This window comes from Pezoporus flaviventris, unplaced genomic scaffold (assembly GCF_033815535.1).
Source record: "Pezoporus flaviventris isolate CSIRO_AGI_PZ_B2104156 unplaced genomic scaffold, CSIRO_AGI_Pfla_v1 ptg000001l, whole genome shotgun sequence".
Lineage (NCBI taxonomy): Eukaryota > Metazoa > Chordata > Aves > Psittaciformes > Psittacidae > Pezoporus > Pezoporus flaviventris.
The window spans coordinates 41,541,111-41,560,318 of NW_026892549.1; the positions used below are offsets into that span (position 1 = coordinate 41,541,111).

A 19,208-nucleotide genomic window follows, 5' to 3' on the forward strand; every position below is an offset into this window, starting at 1 on the left:
CTAGTTTAGTCCAAAATCTGCTTAGTAACCGTGAGGGAAGATTTTAAAAGAAAGTCAGTCTAAGGAGGAGCACCTCATTCAAACTGCAGAGGTGCTGGGATTTTCCTTACAGAGGCTGCACAGGACCAGACAGCAGCCACTCCACTGGCTTCCAGCACCTCTTGCATGTGCCTAGGCAAGGACAAGACAATGTAAAACCTCTTACAGCATCTAGATGTAAGATCATCCAGCTCTGCAGGCTTGATTATATCTTACAGTTAAAGAAATGCACCATGTGAAATCTGTTTGCAACAAGTCTTATTACATGCGAAACCTCAAGACCTGTTAAAGTACAGAATAATGCTTGGGTTTGACCACAGAACTCTGGCAGCGAAAGACCAAGAGGATTCCTGGGTCTTTTACCATTCAAAAAGAACAACTGATTACCGCATACGAGTGCAAAATTCACCAGTGTTCTTCACTTGTCCCCATTTCATCTTTCCCAGAGGTAAAATAACTGTACTGAAGTGCATAGAAGAGTCAAGTTTAGATTCTTTTCCTACCTGTGAACTGGAAAGCATAACAAGAATGTGGAGAAGAATGACATCTGGATTTATGGGAAGGTGATTTTATTTATTTGTGAGACAAAATGATTTTGGACAGCACATTTGTTGCTCTGGATTTCTGCTGGGTGAAGAACAACTTGTAGCAGGAGGGGAGATGTATCTCAGGGGACCTGTGAGCACCAAGTTCCTGTTTGGAAGCCAGCCCCAGACACAAACAGCTGTTGATTTTTGTTGAGTGCTTGTTGGGCAAACCAAGACAGAAGATGAAGATGGATGTCTCAGGTCAGAAAGTCCATAATGTTGGGGATACTTATTCTCTGTAATACCTTCCATTCTCCAATGTACCCCTCTGCTTATAAGCTTTCCCATGAAGATTTCTCCCTTGGACTGGGAAGCCATCGCTGATGGCAGCTTCAGTAGAGGTTGGCAGGAGTCCTGGGAAACAGTGTGCTCCGAAAGCCAGGCAGGCATGTTGGGATGATGCCATGGCTGAGCATGAGCAAGCAGCCTCCTTGGCAAGGAGGTGGGTGCCCCTGCAGTGAGCATCTGCAGGAGAGGACCTTCTAAGACAGAAGGATTTGGTTAAGCATCATATCGCAACTGTACCTGGAAAGTACAATAAGGCTAAAGGCTCGCGGTTGTGCATGCACACAGGGACCTTTTTGTTCTGTATATGGTGTTACGGTTCATGTCCCACTGATTCACTTCACAGGTTATCACTGAAAAATTCTCAGGACTGAAGTACTCGTGTGGAACTAGTTGCAACCAAAATATACAGTTTTCAATTCCTTATTAAAGTAATGACACCAAACAAGTGTTACACTGCAGGCTGATCATTCATTAAGAAATAGGAAAAATTATTTCTGTCACCTGTTTTTGAGAAGATGCTATTTAAAGCAGAATAAAACAAAATCTGGTAAAATTAATAAAAACTCAAGGAAATAAAATTTGATTTACAAGCTGAATATTAAAGTCAAGTCAACTACTAATCAACCCTTTTCAGGTGTTCTTAAGGTACATATCTACCAAGTCTCCTGATAGTTTTTGGTTTTTAAACAGCAATAAGCATGGACAAGTAGTGGGAATAGCCCATCTTTCTAAGAGCATATGGTTCACACGCAAACTTTATAAAACAGCTGTGTTTTCAGTTACCTCCAAATTTGTCACATGTCTATGGGACTGCCGGTTTGTCAGCCTTTTATTTTCCTAATGATTTTGACATTTGTGCTGGGCACTTCAGGCCAGAGGAATGTTTTCCATCCTGCTGGCATGTTCCTGCGCTACCAACATGGAAAGAAAGATTCTCATTGATTTCAGTGGTGCTGGATCAAGCCATTACAGCACACTAAGTCTTTTGTAATGAATGTTTTCATGCGGTATATTTTCCCGAATAAATAAATACATGTGCAGGCCTTGTAGCAGTGCACAGTTCTGTATCCATCAAAATGACACAGCCTGAATACATATTTACTTGCAAATTAAGATGAAACTTTACAACACTTTTATGGCAGTCTGAATCAATTTGCTGTTATGAACACAACTGTACTCTGCCTTAAGAGCCAGTACTTAGTATTAAGTGCAGTTTCTGCTCACATGACAGGGCCAGTTTAATAGGATCTTTCTTCTTCACCAGCAGTTTTAGCTGTATGAGGATTAGATATTGCTCCTTTGCACTGTTCTGTCAGCAAGATACCCAGAGGAAGGAGCTAATGCAGGTCATGTGCTAATTCCTGAATAATTAAATGCTAAATAAATGATAGATAAGGTCTAAGATTCCCTCATTTAACATTAATCCTATTAATTGTGTCTCACACACATTCAGTTTGAAGCCTAGCAGTTGGAAACAGGTTTTGGATTAGGCACATGGAAGTAAGAGCACAACCTGCAGTTCTCACTGCAATCTGAACAAAATACCCACCACCATATAATTTATCACAAGTTATGAAAATACTATTTCCTGGCCTTATTTTCTCTCAAACATCATTAGAAAACACAGACCATTCTCTTTCAGTCATATATTAATTTTTGCCTACTGACTGTTGCTCAAAGGGCCACAGGCTACAAAGGGATATGAACAAAATAATATTTTTCATGTGTTCCCATTTTGCCTGAAACAGAACAAAAATATTGATTTGGAAGGCTTCCAAGGAGAAAAAACTTGTAAAATTACTGTTCCTAAGCGGTATATGTGAATGTAGAGAATTCATATCCTTTGGATAGGTAACTGATAACAGAAAATCACACCTCTTTGAAAACCAAGCTTGGGCAAGAACCCACGCTTGCTTTGGTATCTAGCTTTCCATGCAGAACTGAATGTTACTGCTTGCAAATACAGCACAGGGAATGCTTTGCCGAGGGTCAAACCAACGACTCCAGGATATGGTATAAACTGCAGATACAGGTTTATTTCGAGCATGACAGAACACAGCAGTAAACCAGAAAACAAAAATATGCAACCCAATCCCCACATTTTAATCTCCTTTTAAAAGTGTGCCATTTCCTCTATTTATTGGTAAAACCTGGAATGGTGGCTTACGCATAAACCAGTACAGATTATTAGTAGAGGAGAACAGACTATTACTTCTTTTAAGAAAAACCTTTGCAGGCAAAGTTACAAAATGGAAAGACCTCCTTGTAGTTCCAAGCACTTGTCTCTAACACCTAATAAATCATACTTATGATGTGTCCTGCACTACTCAGCCTAAATTCCAAGGAAATCCCGAGAACACTTGCAAATCCCCGATGGCCAAGGAGAAAGAGGTATGGAGAGAAACCCCAAATAAGACATGGTTGTTACCAGTTTATCACTAAGAGGTGACTGAAGTTTAGGGGAAACACATTCTTTTCTATTAGTGATATATGGCTACATACATGACTCAATCTCAAGCGTTATTTTCTATGACTTTTCTTAATGTCAGTGAACTAGAAGAGTCTTTGTCCAGGGAAAAGCACCCTGTTGAAAGAAAGGAAGGTGAACCAAATGACAAATAACTCTGCTCCCTGAAGTAACAAAGTCTGGTATTCATTCTTCCCCCAGCCATATCTCCAAAATGCCCCCCAAATAATTATGGGCAATGTATAGGAAAAGATATTTCCCGGAGCCAGTGTCTTATTGTATTTTACATTTATCCAGAAATTATTTGCTATTCTTGAACGCCAGCCAAGTGAACAAAGTAACTAACCCTCAGCTGTGCAACATGTGAACCTTCCTTGTCTTAAACTTATGTCTGCACAGAGTGTTAAAATCTCAGATGAAGATACAGTCCTTACAACTATTTGTAAGCAGAACAAGGCTTCCTTTATACTGAAAACATTTAGACCACATGCCCACAAAAGACCTTTTCATAAACAGTTTTGTTTTTCTTGTGTTTTTGTTTCCTTAAAAAGCAACAGATCCTGGTGATTAGCAGATTGAAAACCAAGCAGTTTAAGTAAACAAACAAATACATGAACAAATACAGTCAGTTCATTCTCTACCAGCCCATCAGACTTCCCAACACCTGGAAAATAGATATTTTTTACTACACTTCATCAAAAAGCATAGTGTTACAGATAATAGACCACAATTTTGAGTTTATTCTGGAAACCGAGGCACCTTTAACCAGGATAGCATATCATGCCTTGTGAAAACGTGTAACAGGTCCAACTCCAGCGGTCTGGCCCTGGCCTTAAGAGTGAGACTCCAACACCTACCACCATGGGGGACATACCTAACCTGGGTGCTTGTTCCCTTACACAGAGAACAAAGAACTTGGCAATGCATCGATCCATGCTGATGTGGGTGTGCATAGAATTACACCCATATGTGAATTCAGGTGGATCAGGAGAGTTGCTTCTGCTGGGCAAAGAAACTATTCCTTCTGCCCATACAGCCTGAGAAAAAAATACCCGCATCCCCGTAATATGATTTTGGTGACATTAATACAGCAGGAGAACCTTGAGAGCTAAGGCTTTCCAGCCATTACTCTTCATCTTAATGGTTGTGCTACACTAAATCTACAGTTCTAATGCCCCTTTTTATGTTCCTTTAACAAGTAAGCTAGATTAAACACAATAAAGTTGATAGTGGTATTTGAAAATAGATAAAAATCTCACTAAATTTTTTAATGACTACTCAGATCAGATTTTGCCCAGTTACTGTTCAGATAATGGAAACAATTTCTAATCCTGGCGGTCTCTAGTATCAGATGCATATGTTAAGCACAGATATTGGAATAATTATTTTTAAAGCACACACATTTATAGATTTATAAATTATACCATTTATGTGGGATAACATTTTCTTCAACATCAGAGTGTATCAAATCTAATGATAATTATGAAACAGTGATAAAGCCCTATCAATAAACAACATCTATCTTTCTCTTTAGAAATTCAGCTGGGTAGAAACATCATAGGTACCTGACACCAGTGGGTTATCAAAGCCGTTTTCTCCTACTGGAGAGACTAGCCCCTAAAACATAGCTCACACAACAGGGAGATGTCTTATAACAGGTCCAAGATTCTGTAAAATGCTGTGATTGTAACCAGCACTGTGAGCACTGTGACTTTCATTTTAATGTGACCAGGCAGACAGCGCAAAAAAATGGGACAGGACTGTTGAACAGTCTTAATATCACGTCTCACTTAAGAAATGGTCCACCTGGTGCATCTGGTTGCTTTTCAAATGTGGTACCAAATGAAATAGATTTGGTAATCTGATTTGGGACATCACAAGTGTGAATTGTTACCGCAAAAGCCACATGAGGAAAGGATTATCACAACTCTAGAGCTAATAATAACTGTGAAAGAAAAAAGGAAAAAAAAGGAAAAAAAGAATTATGTCCTGTCTGCATGTTGTCAGTGTCATTTATGATGTTGTTGTGTCTGCCACCTGTGATCTAAGTCCCGCAACAGAGCTCATCCTCCCCAGAGGCAGATGGCCTTGCTTTCAAGAACTGGGAGAGCATGGCTCTGACCTGTTCTTCTGAAGACTTTTTCCTAAATTTAAAATCCATTGTATTTAATAAAAAGGTGATGGCATACCTGGAAGTTGTCAGCAACAGTCACATCCAGACAGGGACACCAGACACTGCCAGCCTGCAATTTGTTTCGTAAAGCCATCATCAGCCTGAGCATCACTGGTGGCTGCATAATATCCAAGCAGTGCAACCGATTGCTCACGTTTGCTGGGTTAGTCAGTCTCAGGGCTTGTTTTGCATTGGTTCTGCCTGCATTCAACCATGTTGATAGTCCAGGTTGACTGGCCATCTGACTCATTAGTGTACGTCTTCTGTACCAGAGCTGAAATATACTGGCAAGTCCATGTATTCATTTTATTAAACACATTTAATTCAGATCTTAAAAACATTACTCCTTGTCCTGGTTTCAGTGGTAATAGTTATTTTTCTCCTTCCTCACAGCTGCTGCAGTGCTGTGTTTCAGCTTTAGTCTGAGAACAATGCTGATAACACACCAGTGTTTTAGTTGCTGTTAAGTAATACTTACCCTGACCAAGAACTTCTCAGTCTCAGTCTCCTCTGCCAGTGAGGAGGGGCACAAGAAGCCAGGAGGAATCAGAGACAGGACACCTGACCCAAACTTGCCAAAGGGGTATTTCATATCACAGCACACCATTCCAGTATGTAAGCTGGGGGGAGTCACCTGGAAGGCACAGATCACTGCTCAGGTCAGGCTGGGTGTCAGTTGGCGGGTGGTGAGCAATTGTATTGTGCACCACTTGTGTTTATTGATTTTTTCCTTTCCTCTTTTAGTTTTATATTCTCTCTCCTTGTTACTTCCTTATCTTTATTATTATTATTATGATTAGTAGTAGTAGTTTTGTATTATACCTTAGTTATTTGACTGTTCTTATCTTAACACGTGGGGTTTACATTCTTTCAATTCTCCTCCCTCTCCTGCCCGGAGTGCGTGTGTGACAGAGTGGCTGCATGGATCTGAGTTACAGGCTGGGCTTAAACCATGAAACTCCTGAAACTCTTGCCAGCTTTCAGGGAATTGAGAGGCGGTGATGGATTGGGGAAGTTACATTTACACACGGCTGCTAGCCGGACTGAGCTGGAATTCAGATAGCCTGTGCTCTCTGCGCACGCATAGAAACTGAATCTGGCTCATGTGGCTCAAAACATTTCTCAATCAGGCATTCTTTTTCCATCTCCCAGTGTTCAAAGGGCTTCAAAGTGCATATTCTTTGAAAAATGTTGTAAAATCATTGCTGCACTACTTTTTATTTCTGGTTGCTTGGTCTCAAAAAAGACTAAAGGAGACACCTGGTGCTTTTCTCACACCCTTCTACTGGTTCCAGAAAAAGGATCAATCTGATCTGCCACATCTCCTCACAAATCTCAGGAGTTACTCAGCCTCACCAGCTCATGCCCGCTACTAAAAAGACCATATGCTTTTAATCTATATACATTCAAGTTCTTTCAGTCAGTGTGATTTTTTTCCTTACCACAGTTGTACCCTGGGGAGAAACTATGTGAAGTATGAACTTCTACAGCTGTAATGAAGATACGGCAAAGCTTTCTTGCTCCTTTTATGGAGCAAGACAATGATTTTAGATGGAATAGATTCAACTTCTGAAGTTTCTGCTATGTCATATTTAGTGAATCAACTCAGCCTCAGTTAAAAATATAGCAGGGTACTCCTGTATAGTCAGGCTACGTGTTTAGATTGGAAGTGTTGGCAAAAATAAAATAACAATAGGGAAAATTATGCCTTATTTATGAGACACATGGGGGAAATGATTCAGAAAATAAAAAGTCAATTCCACGTAAGCTTTTTACAAAAGGAGGTTTCCCATCTGGAGGCAAAAAGTTTATAAAAGGTCATTCAGCTCTGCAGCATTTAGCTGTAAAACCAAAAAAAGTCAGTATAAATAACAGATTGCTTCCCTAAGGACTAAGCAATCAGGTAGAACCAGTATGACTCTTATGCTGAAGTGAGAGGGATAGCACAAAAAGCCAAGAGACAAGCCCCATTCCGGCTCAGCAGAGACAGCATTAATGTGAGGTCAACAATGTTCAAGTCCCTGCTCCAGTGTGTTGGTCTCCCCAAGGATATGGAGGTTGAATGGGATGGTTTGACCCCATGAATTCTCTACCAAACTTTCTTCTTAGTCATTAAGATTTTGTGTTGGGCTTTCATGTTTCAAGAGAGTGCCACACATAGGACAAATGAGTATTTTTGTAGGTCTCTTGCTTTCTCTCTCTTTCTAAAATCTTCTAAAGGGGTTTTGGTTTTATCCCAGTGTGCAACAGGAACACATTTTTAATCTCAAAAATCTTTTGGGACAAGGAAACCATTTCCTGCCCGGCTCTACAATTAATCACAGCACATCCTTCTTACAGTGTGCTACAGATAAATAATTCATTACAGCTGCTTCTTCTCTCCATTCAGGCAAGGCAGTTGTGATAATTTCTACAGGAAGAAGAAGAAAGTTAATTCTTTCTATGCCTGCCTCCAGAGAAGGATTTAGACCCGCTCACAAGAAGCTTTGATAAATTAATAAACCTCCTCATTATTTACCACACTTGTCCAGAAACTGATTTCAATTGCAGCTCTTTAATTTTCCAGATAACATCTTTAGAGTTTGAGAAGATTTGCCTAACCAGTGCCTACAGTCAAACTGTGAACTATTATTCCTACTTTTATTAACAAGATGGGTCTGGATTTTGCTGCACTATGAGTTACACAAATATCAGGATGAACCCTCACAGCTCTTGCGACTGCTTGTTGGAGTCATGACTGTGGCTTTGACATTTGTGCCAGTTTGACAATGCAGTGGTGATCCATGCTTTAAGAAAACAGACTTATTTGTGTCTGGTCAATCATGAATTACAAAAAGATAGACAAATATGGGAGTAGTCTGGTCATGTAGGTTGGATCCAAGGGAGCCAAAGATAGAGTCAGTTTGGCATGGAAACCAGGGCAAAGTCCTGTTGAAGCTATTGTCTCCCTTCTGAGAGCTCCTGCTTGCAGTCCCCTCTGATCTGAGATCGTTTAAAAGGCAAATCCTGGTCCCATATAGCTTAAGCTATGCGAAACCCACTGCTCTAGAAACATGCTCCACCTGCATCTGAGACACTACCAGGATGCTGGGGGCATTGATAGGCCTGATCAGCCCCACCTGGCACCCACATCACAACCTGCCAGTGGTCCAGGAGATCTATTTAAAGCTCAGCCTAAGGCAATTGCTCTATTTGCTCAGTTATGGTTCCTCTTTGGCTGGGCTTTGACCTATGAATTGACACTCCTTTCACCGTGGAGGTGCCTGATGGCCTGGGCTGTGAGCAGTGCTAACATGCAGAGTTCTCTCCATGAAAGTTTAGGTAAAGCTGGGAAGATCAAGGTTTGGTTTCAATATCTTGGCTATTTCAGAGCATGGGGAAAGCTGCTCAGCAGCTGCTGTGAATGACAGGGATATGCAAGAGCCTGGGGGCTGGTAATGCTTCCAGTGGGTGAGACAGTGAAGTTGGGATTTCAGCACAACTCCTTTGATGCCTGTTCAGTGCAGCTGTGAGGATGACAGATGTGCTAAAATAGACTTGGCACCCCTGAAAAATCTCACCCTGCTGCATGGAAGAAGGCAAGAAAAGAGGTAAGAAAGGAAGGAGAAAATTGTTCATCTAATGTTTTTTGTACATAGTCTGAGATCCTGTTTGCTTTCATAAAAGCTATTCTTGTGCCTTTTAAAACTCCAAGAAATTTTTTTCTGTCCTCATGTGGCTTGTTGGAAATGCATCAGCATTAATTGATTTGTCAATTTAGTAGGCAGTATCTTCCATTAGTGCAAAGTGGTTAGTGTTAATACTCTATTGCATTTTTATAGAAGCGTGTTCCTAGAAATTATATCTTATCTTGTTTATACAACTGTTAGATTAAAACTTGTACCTGCCTGATTATGAAAATAAGGGAACACTCAACAACATGCAGTGATCATAGTGTGAAACTATTGTAAGATACATCTGAACTGCTGTGAAGCCAACTTAATGTTTTATTGTGTTGGGAATGCTACCACAGGGTATACATGCCAACTTCCCAAGGAAGTGCACAGGAGCTGCAGAGGTGAGTTTGGCCTCAATTTTCAATTCAGGTTCTCATATAAAATGGCACCTCTTTAGTAAACTCACAGGACTGTGTGTGTAATTGAAACTTGCAACTTGGCTCATACTTGGACCATTTTAGCATCATTTCTTACACTGAAGAGCAGTGGATTGCATAAAATGGCAAACACTCGAATTAAAGATACACCAAATGCCTTGTGAGATCCATTTGATCACACTAGTCCAGATCCATCTGTTTCTGTTGTTCTGTGTACTTTGCCAGGTTATTTAGTGTACAGAGAACCTCTGGTGTGAAGTCATGCTAAAAACACCCTCCTGCGGCTGCCTGGCACTGTATGTGTTGGCAGGGAAGGATTTACTCAAGTCTTCCTTCATTGCAGAGATTCCCAGAAGCCATAATAGCTTTTTAAAGACACTGACAGGCAGCATAATGCAGAGCAGCTCCCAGGATGCCCTAAGTTATACCAGAGGGGTAGCCTGGCTGTGGGCCAGGCAAGGAGAAGGCATTTCAGTGCTGGTTTGTTTGCCGTCTCTTGCTACCACTTGGCCTATTCTCAAACACCAGCCATATCACACAAGCAGCCTTCAGAGGTTTCACTCGGTGAAATTGCCATACAGTTCTCTTACAGAGAGAGCCACTCCTAATTGAATCTATGACTGTCAGTGCTCCTCCTGTGTCTTGGAAAGGCCTGACTTGTTAGAGACCTGCTCCATGGAAATGGAGAACAGAGGTCCCCAGTTGTGTGCTGAGAAAGTGCTCTGGTGAGGTCTGTTGAACAGCACGTGGCCCCAGCTGGTTGTCTTGTGATGAATAAGGTCATGACCATATGACAACACAGGAAAACTCTGCAGTGTCCTCTTCCTCCTCCAAAGAGGAATGTCTGCTGTCAGCATTTGGCACACACAACCATTGTATCCACCTTAAATTGGACTTAACCTGCTATGTGCTTAGTGAATGAGAACTGCATGTGACACCTAGCAGAACTCAAATTTAGAGAAACTCATTCAAATGCCTCTGCTTTCTGGCGATTTGCCCAATCTTATGTCCTGCCATACACTTGGCCACCTAGACTGTAATTTGAATGGCCAGCAATAGTGGCTGTGTTAAAAACCAAACAGTTTAAATTAATGCAACAGACTGAAAGTCTTTCATTGCCACTTCCAACTCCTCTTGTGAAAATATTCCTAATAATTCTGTCTGCAAAGGACTTGTACTGCAGGTTTAGGTATCCACTATTGATAGTAATACATTTTATTTAAATATTACCACAGAACAAAAGAACAATACAAATTAAATACATGTTAAGCTGTCTAATATTGAGGGAACTAATAAGAACAGTCTCTTTTTTTTCTAGGCAGGAGATTAATACTATTCAAATTCCATTTTATTTGCAATGGAGCATATGTATATATAGCCTAGTCCTGTTTCTCCAGTGGGCAGTTTAACTGTACTAATTAACACCTTAAATGGTAAAGGCCTCCTCTCTGCACTGAGCACAAGAGTGATGCCTTTTCTCGAAAAGCTGGGAGAGGAGAGAAGCCTATAAAATAAAGGTGAAGGTGGTGATGGAATTGGTTTTACTGGAGATCTTCCTGGAGGCTTTCCTACAAGACACTCTGCTAAAACAGTCCTTTCAGTGGGAGCAGGGAGGAGGACTGGGAATGCTGAAACTAAAACCGCTGTCCTGATCTCCTGTCCCAGAGAAGGGAGCCTGAGCATCTGTGACATGTCAAGGCATGGGCTCAGCTCCACTCAGTTTTCATCCTGTTTGGCAAACAGTTTGGATTTGTCAATGTGTTTCTGTTGGTATGTATTTGTTGATACTTGATGAATTGTTTTCTGATTTCTGTTCCCTGACAGTTTCCATCACCCACCTTAATTTCTGGAGCTGAGCTTTTTGTATCAAACTGACCTCTACAGAGGAACTGTTCTCTTTAATTGGGTGTCAATATGAGGATTTGGCCTGGCTCATACCTAGTTCACTCTCAGCCTTATCAGGGCAACTTTTGCATCATGTCTTGTGTTTTTAGCCTTCTAAGTACTGTTGGTGAAGAAAGAACTCAAACAGGACATACCAGTTTAATTTAGACTGTTGCAATCTCCTAATACAAAGGCACTCAACTTCTTAAGACTGCTCAGTTTCTGTAATTTGGGTGCTATTCAGCTTGCAACTGTAGAAATGTAGCTTTCATCAACATTTGAAAACAATCAGTCTTCTTCCTCACCACTGTTTCAGTCCTTACTCTGTTCCAGTTTATTTACTGTCTCTTCTGCTTTTGCTACTGCTCTAATAGCACACTTAAACTACCAAGTGAAGAATATATTTAATAATTATGCTTACTGATTCAACAGAAAGTGTCACCAGAGGACTTTCATATTCTTTCCAAACATTAACGCATTTCTGTATTTGTTCCCTATCTTCTAGTACTTGCAGGATTTAAGACTTTTACCTTGTGAGAGTGAAATATTGTTATGTTATATCCTTTGCAGTAGATTAAGTCTATTTCATAAAATGGGATAGTCTTAATTCTTACTGAAGTGTCTAAAGAGATGAGGATCAAAAGGCACTGTAGGATAATGGAGTAAGTCTTTCACATATCCACTATCTTCTCTGCAACCTACATATTGGATGCATAATTTTATGTCATTTTTCCAAAGTTTGGATAGCCCTTTTAGAATTAAGACTAAGGAATTAGTGGTTGTTTAAAGGCAAGACGTATGTCTCAAAATGAAGTTTTTCTGAAATATTAACTTGGGGTGAAGAAAAGGCAGCTGTATCATTTACTGAGACCTTTTAGTTATAGCTTTAGTTATAACAGGACACTTTAGGAAGCATTTAGGTACCAGGATGTTGAAAACAAAATATTCAGTATGGTCATTAAAGAAAGCACCTAAGATTCTCAGAACATCCTCCTTTCATTAGGATCATTTTATGATGGATTTGCCTCCTCTCCTCCATCATTCGTGTTTTAAAGGTAAAAAAAAATAAATGGTCCAGCATTGTTCTGAAACAATCCAGGGGAGCAATATATTCCGAAGCTGTATAGCCATAACTAATCACTTTCATTCATGTTTATGTCAGGGAAGAATTTTAACTTGCAATTAACTTGCAATTTCAGGCAGTTAGCGGTTGACCTTTTTCTGCTTTCAGGCTCTAAACCAGATTTAGCTATCTCTTCAGAGAACTAATGTGATTAAACCTTCATGTGTGTCAGAGCTCCACATAGATGAGTGGCAGAGGAACTTAAGATGGCTTGAGTCACCTTTCTTGGGAAACTCTAGAGCTGGTTACAGCATTCCAAACAGCTCTTTCTACATTGAATTAGAAACAACCAAACAAAACACTCAACCACAAAACCAACCCCAAACCAAAAGAACCCCAACAAACCAACCCACAAATCCCCCTGTTGAGATTCCTTCATAAAAAGGAAATGTAAAATAGTGTGAACTTGTGTCTTCAGCTCCTTTAAGATATTGCCTCTACATGTTATGTGGAGCATGTTAAGCTGACTTTCTATCAGTAACAGGGATTCCCTGTGACAGGGGATTTTGAGCCACGGAATTTGTAAATGTTTCTTTTGATGTTGCTCTACTGGTCCAGTGCAACCTTGTCCCTGGATATTGGCCAGTGGTTCTTCCTACCATTCAACAGACAGGAGTTTTGTCTTCACTCGTCTTGTGCTTGTATTTCCAAGTTACGAGAATTACCACACTGTGGCTGAATATACAGTTGGCCTCAGTAACGTTTCCACAGGATGTGGATTCAAAGGGTTTTTCCTCAGACTGGATTGACTGAGAGGAGTAACATGAGGATGGGGACCTTTTGGACTGAGTCCAGAGGAGGGCCATGAAGATGGCCAGATGGCTGGAGCACCTCTCCTATGAAGACAGGATGAGAGAGCTGGGCTTGTTCAGCATGAAGACTCCAGGAAGAGCTGATAGCAGCCTTCCAATACCTAAAGCAGTACAAGAAATCTGACGGGGGATACTTTACATGGGCTTGTAGTGCTAGGACAAAGGCTTTAAACTAGAAGAGACAGATTTAGGTTAGATACAAGAAAGAAATTCTTTACTGGGAGAAGGGTGAAATGCTGGAACAGGTTGTCTAGGAAAGTTGGGGCTGCCCCATCCTTGCCAGTGTTCCAAGATCAGGCTGCACGGGGCTTGGAGCAACCTGGTATAGCTGGATGTGTCCCTGCCTATGGAACTAAACGAGCTTGAACGTCCCTTCCAACCCAAACCATTCCATGAGTGACTCCGCAAAAGCCTCTCTCTACCCGTTAAGCACCGTTTAACCGCGGAAAGCCTGTTTCAAACACGCACAACCAGCAGACACCTGCTCAACGTACCGCTTCCCCGTCCCGCTGACCGGCGCGGGTACGGGGGGGGGGGGGGGGGGGGGGGGGGGGAGCTGGCGCGGGCCCCGCCCCGCGCAGCAGGGGCGGGGCGGGCCCCGGATGCAGTTGCTGTCCCGGCGGCGCGCGCCTAGTTCATGCGCGTGTCGTCGGCCTGCTGCAGCCCGCCGGTCGCGACATGTCGCTGGTGGCGGAGGCCTTTGTGACTCAGCTGGCCGGTGAGGGACGTGCGCGGGCGGGTGATGGCACAGAGAGGGACGCGAGCGAGCTGGGCCCCGCTGCGCACCGGGTCGCGGCCGGAGGGAGGCGGCGGGGCAGGAGACGAACCTTCGCGGCCTCGGTGGCCACGGCCCGGGATGACCCGGGGCTGGGGCGAGGCGGCCTTGTCTTCCTCGGGGAGGGGCGGCCGTGAGGGCTGGCGGCGGTCCGAGAACGTCGTCTGCCTGGCGCTCTGAGGCAAGGACAGGTCACGGCCCGACTCCCCACAGGGCACGGCGGTGCCGGTTCGTCTCGGGGCCCCATTATAGGGTTCCTAGGGCGTAGTTTCACTTTCGTTTAATAACTTCCCTGTCTTTAAAACCATTTACTTTCCCTTAGTGGTCCAAAAACCGGCATCGTATTTATATTTAAGCAGCTGGAGTTGAGTTCCGCAGCATGGGAGAGCGCAGTGCGGTGCCGTCCTCTCCCTGATCCCCATGGCTGAGTCTTGCGTTTCCCATGTTGCTCTTGTGATATACTGAAGCTGGGCCGCGTCCAGCTGGACGTGAGCCTTGTCATGAAACAGAAGTGAGTATCACTGTGGAGTTATGTAGCAAAAAAACTGATGTTAATCTGCTCTGAACAGGAAAAATCCCAACATGCACCTCTGATAATTCCAGGCTAGGAAGTTCAAAATACATTTAGTGTTTCACACTGAAAGTGTGTGCATTGATCAATTTCTCCTTACTTGTTATTCTCTGTTCCTGATTTCTTCCTGCTAAACAAGCAAATTGTAAAATATGGCAATGACAGACCCAAATTAAATACAGTGTGAAGAATATGTGTGTTTGAAGTGCTGGAAACAAGAAGACAAAGTTCTGCAACAACTGGCACTTTTCCCTCCTTGCTGAAGTGTTCTTGGGGAGATTCTTGCCTCCCTTTTGGGGTCGTTGCTCTCTGCTTATACAGTCTCATTCGTGTGTTAACAGTTGTACTATTAAGGTGGTGTTTTGAGGGCACCAGAGCTACTCAAGTACTTCTGGACCCTCCTACAATTTAATAAGCTTGAAACAGTAAGCACCTCGACTTTACCTGTCAGTCACAGGTTAAGTGATGCTCATTTTCTTTTTATAGGTAATTTGTTTGCATGTAATAGAAAAATACTGGCAACACTCCTTTTGCAGAGCAGAAATGGTTGGTGCTTATTTTATTAATCATGTACTTCTGCTGGATATGCAGGTAATTACTGTGACTCAAGGTGCAATACAAATCCTTGTTGCAGACCTGAATCATTCTTCAAAACAAAATTATTGTTTTGAAAGGCATTGTCTTTGCTTTCTCAGAAGCAAATCAGTGTCAAAAGCAGTTACCTGCCTTGAAAATAATAAAAACCCTTTTGCCAGTGGGTCATGTCCTTCCCAGCTTGTCTGTACTGTGTACCAGTCCCAGACTAAAACTAAATAATGGCAAAATCATTCAGTTTGTGCATATGGAAGAATTTTTTTTTTGGAAGGGGAGGAAGTTATTCAGGATATTGGCCAATACCCACCACACTTCTAGTTTTCCTGAGACATTGCACAGACACAGAAATTATTTCATTCTCATACCAAGAAGATATGAATATCCCACAAACGTAGGGATGTTTGTGCGGAAGAAAAATGGTGTATCTGCAATGAAAAAATAGCACTTAAGAGTGACACTTGTTTTAATAGTGTCTTATCTGTGGCTGTGAATACTCCCTTTCTGACATGTATGGACAGAAGTGTAAGATTGAGAATTTTTTCTGTGTCCATAAAAATGAAATTTCATAGGCCTGTCATTGGGGGTCCTGTTCATGAAGACAGCCGCTTTGTCATGGCGGGTAAAATGAACTAGTGCTGCTCTAACACATAACAGCTATGAAGCATGGGTCTTTGCATGCAGGTGTTTGAAGACAATCATCCCAGCATAGTTTGTTTTCTAGAAATGTTTTAAAAGCCAAGGGGAAGGTTTTAGTAGGGAAGAGGATCACAGCTTTGTTTTACACAGTCTTGCTTGTGTATATATTAGAGGTTTTTTTTTTCAAATACTACCTATCTTTACCTTTCCTCCACCTTATGCATTCACTTCTGATATCCCCTATTCACTGTCTTAGTAGAAATTGAAACGCAGAAAATACCATCTGAATATAAGAAAAACTTTTGTTTTACTGTGAGGGTGGGTTAATGTTGGAATGGGTTGCTCAGAGTAGTTGTGGAGTCTCCATCCTTGAAGGTGCTCAGTACCAAACTGGAGGTGGTCCCAGGCAACCTGCTGCAGCTTTTCCAGGACCTCCAAAAGTGCCTTCCAAACTCAGCTCTTCTGTGGCCATCAGTTGTTCAGCCCACTTGTGCTGCTGCAGTAGTTCAGCACCCTGTCTGTGTAACATGCATTCACCTGAACATGCTGAATATTGCCTGCTGCTGTAATGCATTAACAATTAAATACAAAACGATGACTAAATCACTTATGTGGAGTAAAACACCTGCTTTAGTGCCACTCAACTGTTTGCTTATTCAGAAGTATAAAGAGGTTGATGCTGTGACTCAGGGAATAATAAATATTTCTAGGCTTCATGAATTGCAAACATGTAATGTCATATTTTAAATAATCTATTTCTGAACTGTAGAAAATATTAATTAGATAATATGGTAGAGAATTTGTTTAGAGTAGCTCAGCATCAATCATATATTAACAGGATAGGAAATGAGTGTTTATACTGTAAGAAGAATTAGAGTGCCAGCTTTCAAGTGGTCCAGAACATTAATCTTTCTAACTGTACTAGTTTTGAGAAGCTGACTGCTCAAATCATCTATAAAAGATTGTTGAAAAGATGTTTAATTGATCGCTAAATTACTCAATATGCTATACTTTCCCCTCCACCCCCCCAAAAAAACCCAAAACATTAGCTTTAGATTAGTGATCAAAAGAGAGAAAATAATATTCTTGTTTGTCCTTTGATGTCTGGAAAATTACTTCTGTTTATTGCCATTGAGTTACGTCCAAGGATCTTAGGCTAGTTTTAATACTAAAGAAAATGAATGCAGTTTGAAAAACAGATGGCCTTCTGCCTTTAGATATTTTACATTCTTAGTGAGTCTACCTCCAATGTGACATGCCAGAGCACAAATAAATCTCTGACGTGCATGTTTTATGTATTAAGACAAGCTGCAATTTGGCTAAGAACAAATACATAGGGAATGAAACCTGACCACCTAAATTGTTCCTGCCCATAAAGACATAAAATTTAAACTGAGTATGCATTTTGTACATCAAAATGTGCATAGGTAAATGTTAACATTTCCTGCACATGTAAGGTGAAAAAATAAAGCTATTCTTGCTTAATAATAGGTTGTCTGCAGCACAGATTGCTTGAGCCTGCTGCAGAGGTGCTTGTAGTCAAAGAAGTGGTTTGAAAATACCAAGTTTTCAGGCTGTAGAATTTTATCTCAGTGCTCTTTTATGTGGGCTTTTTTTTTGTAATCAAATGAAAAGGAATCCCTTTAACTTTTGTTCAGTTTCAGTAAACAAGTCTCTTACGCTGCTCTTGCCAATTTGTGCTCAGGCCACATACATTTTATGACTTGATTTAAACCAATCCTTTGTGTGAATTGCCTATCTAATTTTTTTTTATTTTTTTGCTCAGGAAAAAAATGATTTTCACAGTTATTATAGTACAGTACATATTTCATTTTGAGGTAGTGTTATTTCTTGGTTTCAAGAAGCAATACAATTACAGTTCGTAATAGAATATGCTTCTGTAGTTGTTTCTGGCTCCATTAAGACTAAGCAGTGTTTCTCTAATCAGCATTTTATTGTTACATATTTTCTGCTAAAGTAATGTCTTCTTTTCTCATGCCAAAAAGAGACTGCTGTAGAGATAATGGTAACAAAATTAGTAAATAAAAAGTCCCATGTATTTTGATGTTGTCCAGTTTGATTTGCAAGTGAGCTTTCATCAGTTGTAGGATGATTCAGATATGAGTGCTGTTTAGGAGCCTAACAGTTCAGCTCACAGGAAGTCATTGGAGAACAACTTTGGAGAATAACCAGATTTTTCTTCTCTTTCTCACTCCTTTTTTTTCTCTCTGGTCCTTGACTGCTCTGTTTTCTGACTGTCCCCAGGCACTAACCTCGCTTTTTCCTGTAGGTTTGGACCCTATGAGCCACTTCCTTTTCAAAACAAGAATGAATGGAAGAGCTTGGTTGCTGTCTTTTGCTCTAGTTGGAAGGTGTTGCATGTTGCTGCGCTGCTGGGCATCTTCAGCTGTCTTTTTTGAAAGTGGGTGACAAACTGCAGGTGCATGCAAGCCATGGGGAGGGCAGAGAGAAAGTCCACACCAGGTTCTGAAATGTTTATTATTATTATTTTTAAATTCTGGCCTTCAGTTATTGAGAAGGTGACATAGATTTCACGTGAAAATGGATATTTTAATACAAACTGGAAGAAGCTACATGTAGTAGTAAAGCCTGTGAAATGCATAGGAAGGACTGGAAAGATCCAAGGGAAAAATTACAGTTATTACAGAGAATGCAGGACAAATTGATACCAGTCTCATTTGGTAGGGGAGGTGGGAACATCCAACCAAAAAATTGGAATATGCATACTGAATTGGAAGGTAAAAATGCTGAGATGGGAATTTTTAACAGTTCTGCCTTCTAGCAGTTTTATAATGAAATTGAAGCCAACGTAATGCTTGCATTCTTAGCAAGAACCTCCAGTGTCCAACATTTTTTTTCTCATTTGAATGCCGTATTGGAGAAACTCTGGATGCATTGGAGGGTGTTCATGGAAAGCCTTGGAAAAGAAAAGAGGAAGGCTGTGAGGATATGATGAAGACAACAGGATAAATGTTTTCAGATTTTGAAGCAGGGAATCTGCAGTGTTTCCTAGAGGTGAGGAAGAGCTATTGCAAGTGCCATAGTTTTGGGCCGTCTTAAAGGTTGAGCTTTAAAGCAGCGTTTTCCTCCTGGCTAGGGGCAGTGCTTGGTTGGCTGACTGCACCAGTGCTGTTTGCATTTCTAC

The 19,208-nt window shown here is 41.2% G+C and overlaps 1 protein-coding gene and 1 long non-coding RNA gene across 3 annotated transcripts in view; both read left to right on the forward strand.

Moving 5' to 3' along the window:
• The first annotated feature begins 8,846 nt into the window (after window positions 1-8,846).
• On the forward strand, window positions 8,847-11,815 carry LOC133266691 (uncharacterized). Its single transcript, XR_009742492.1, has 3 exons — window positions 8,847-9,144; window positions 9,567-9,611; window positions 11,472-11,815. It is a non-coding gene; the product is annotated as an uncharacterized LOC133266691 (long non-coding RNA).
• Window positions 11,816-14,027: 2,212 nt separating this feature from the next.
• MTX2 (metaxin 2) overlaps window positions 14,028-19,208 on the forward strand; it is a 37,115-nt gene continuing 31,934 nt past the window's right edge. The window contains exon 1 of one of the 2 annotated variants that reach the window (XM_061454217.1): window positions 14,028-14,184. In XM_061454217.1, the coding sequence (XP_061310201.1) occupies window positions 14,145-14,184 (40 nt within the window). In that variant the 5' untranslated portion in view covers window positions 14,028-14,144. The remainder of the gene's footprint in view (window positions 14,185-19,208) is intronic. The other variant, XM_061454226.1, reaches the window with a different exon arrangement.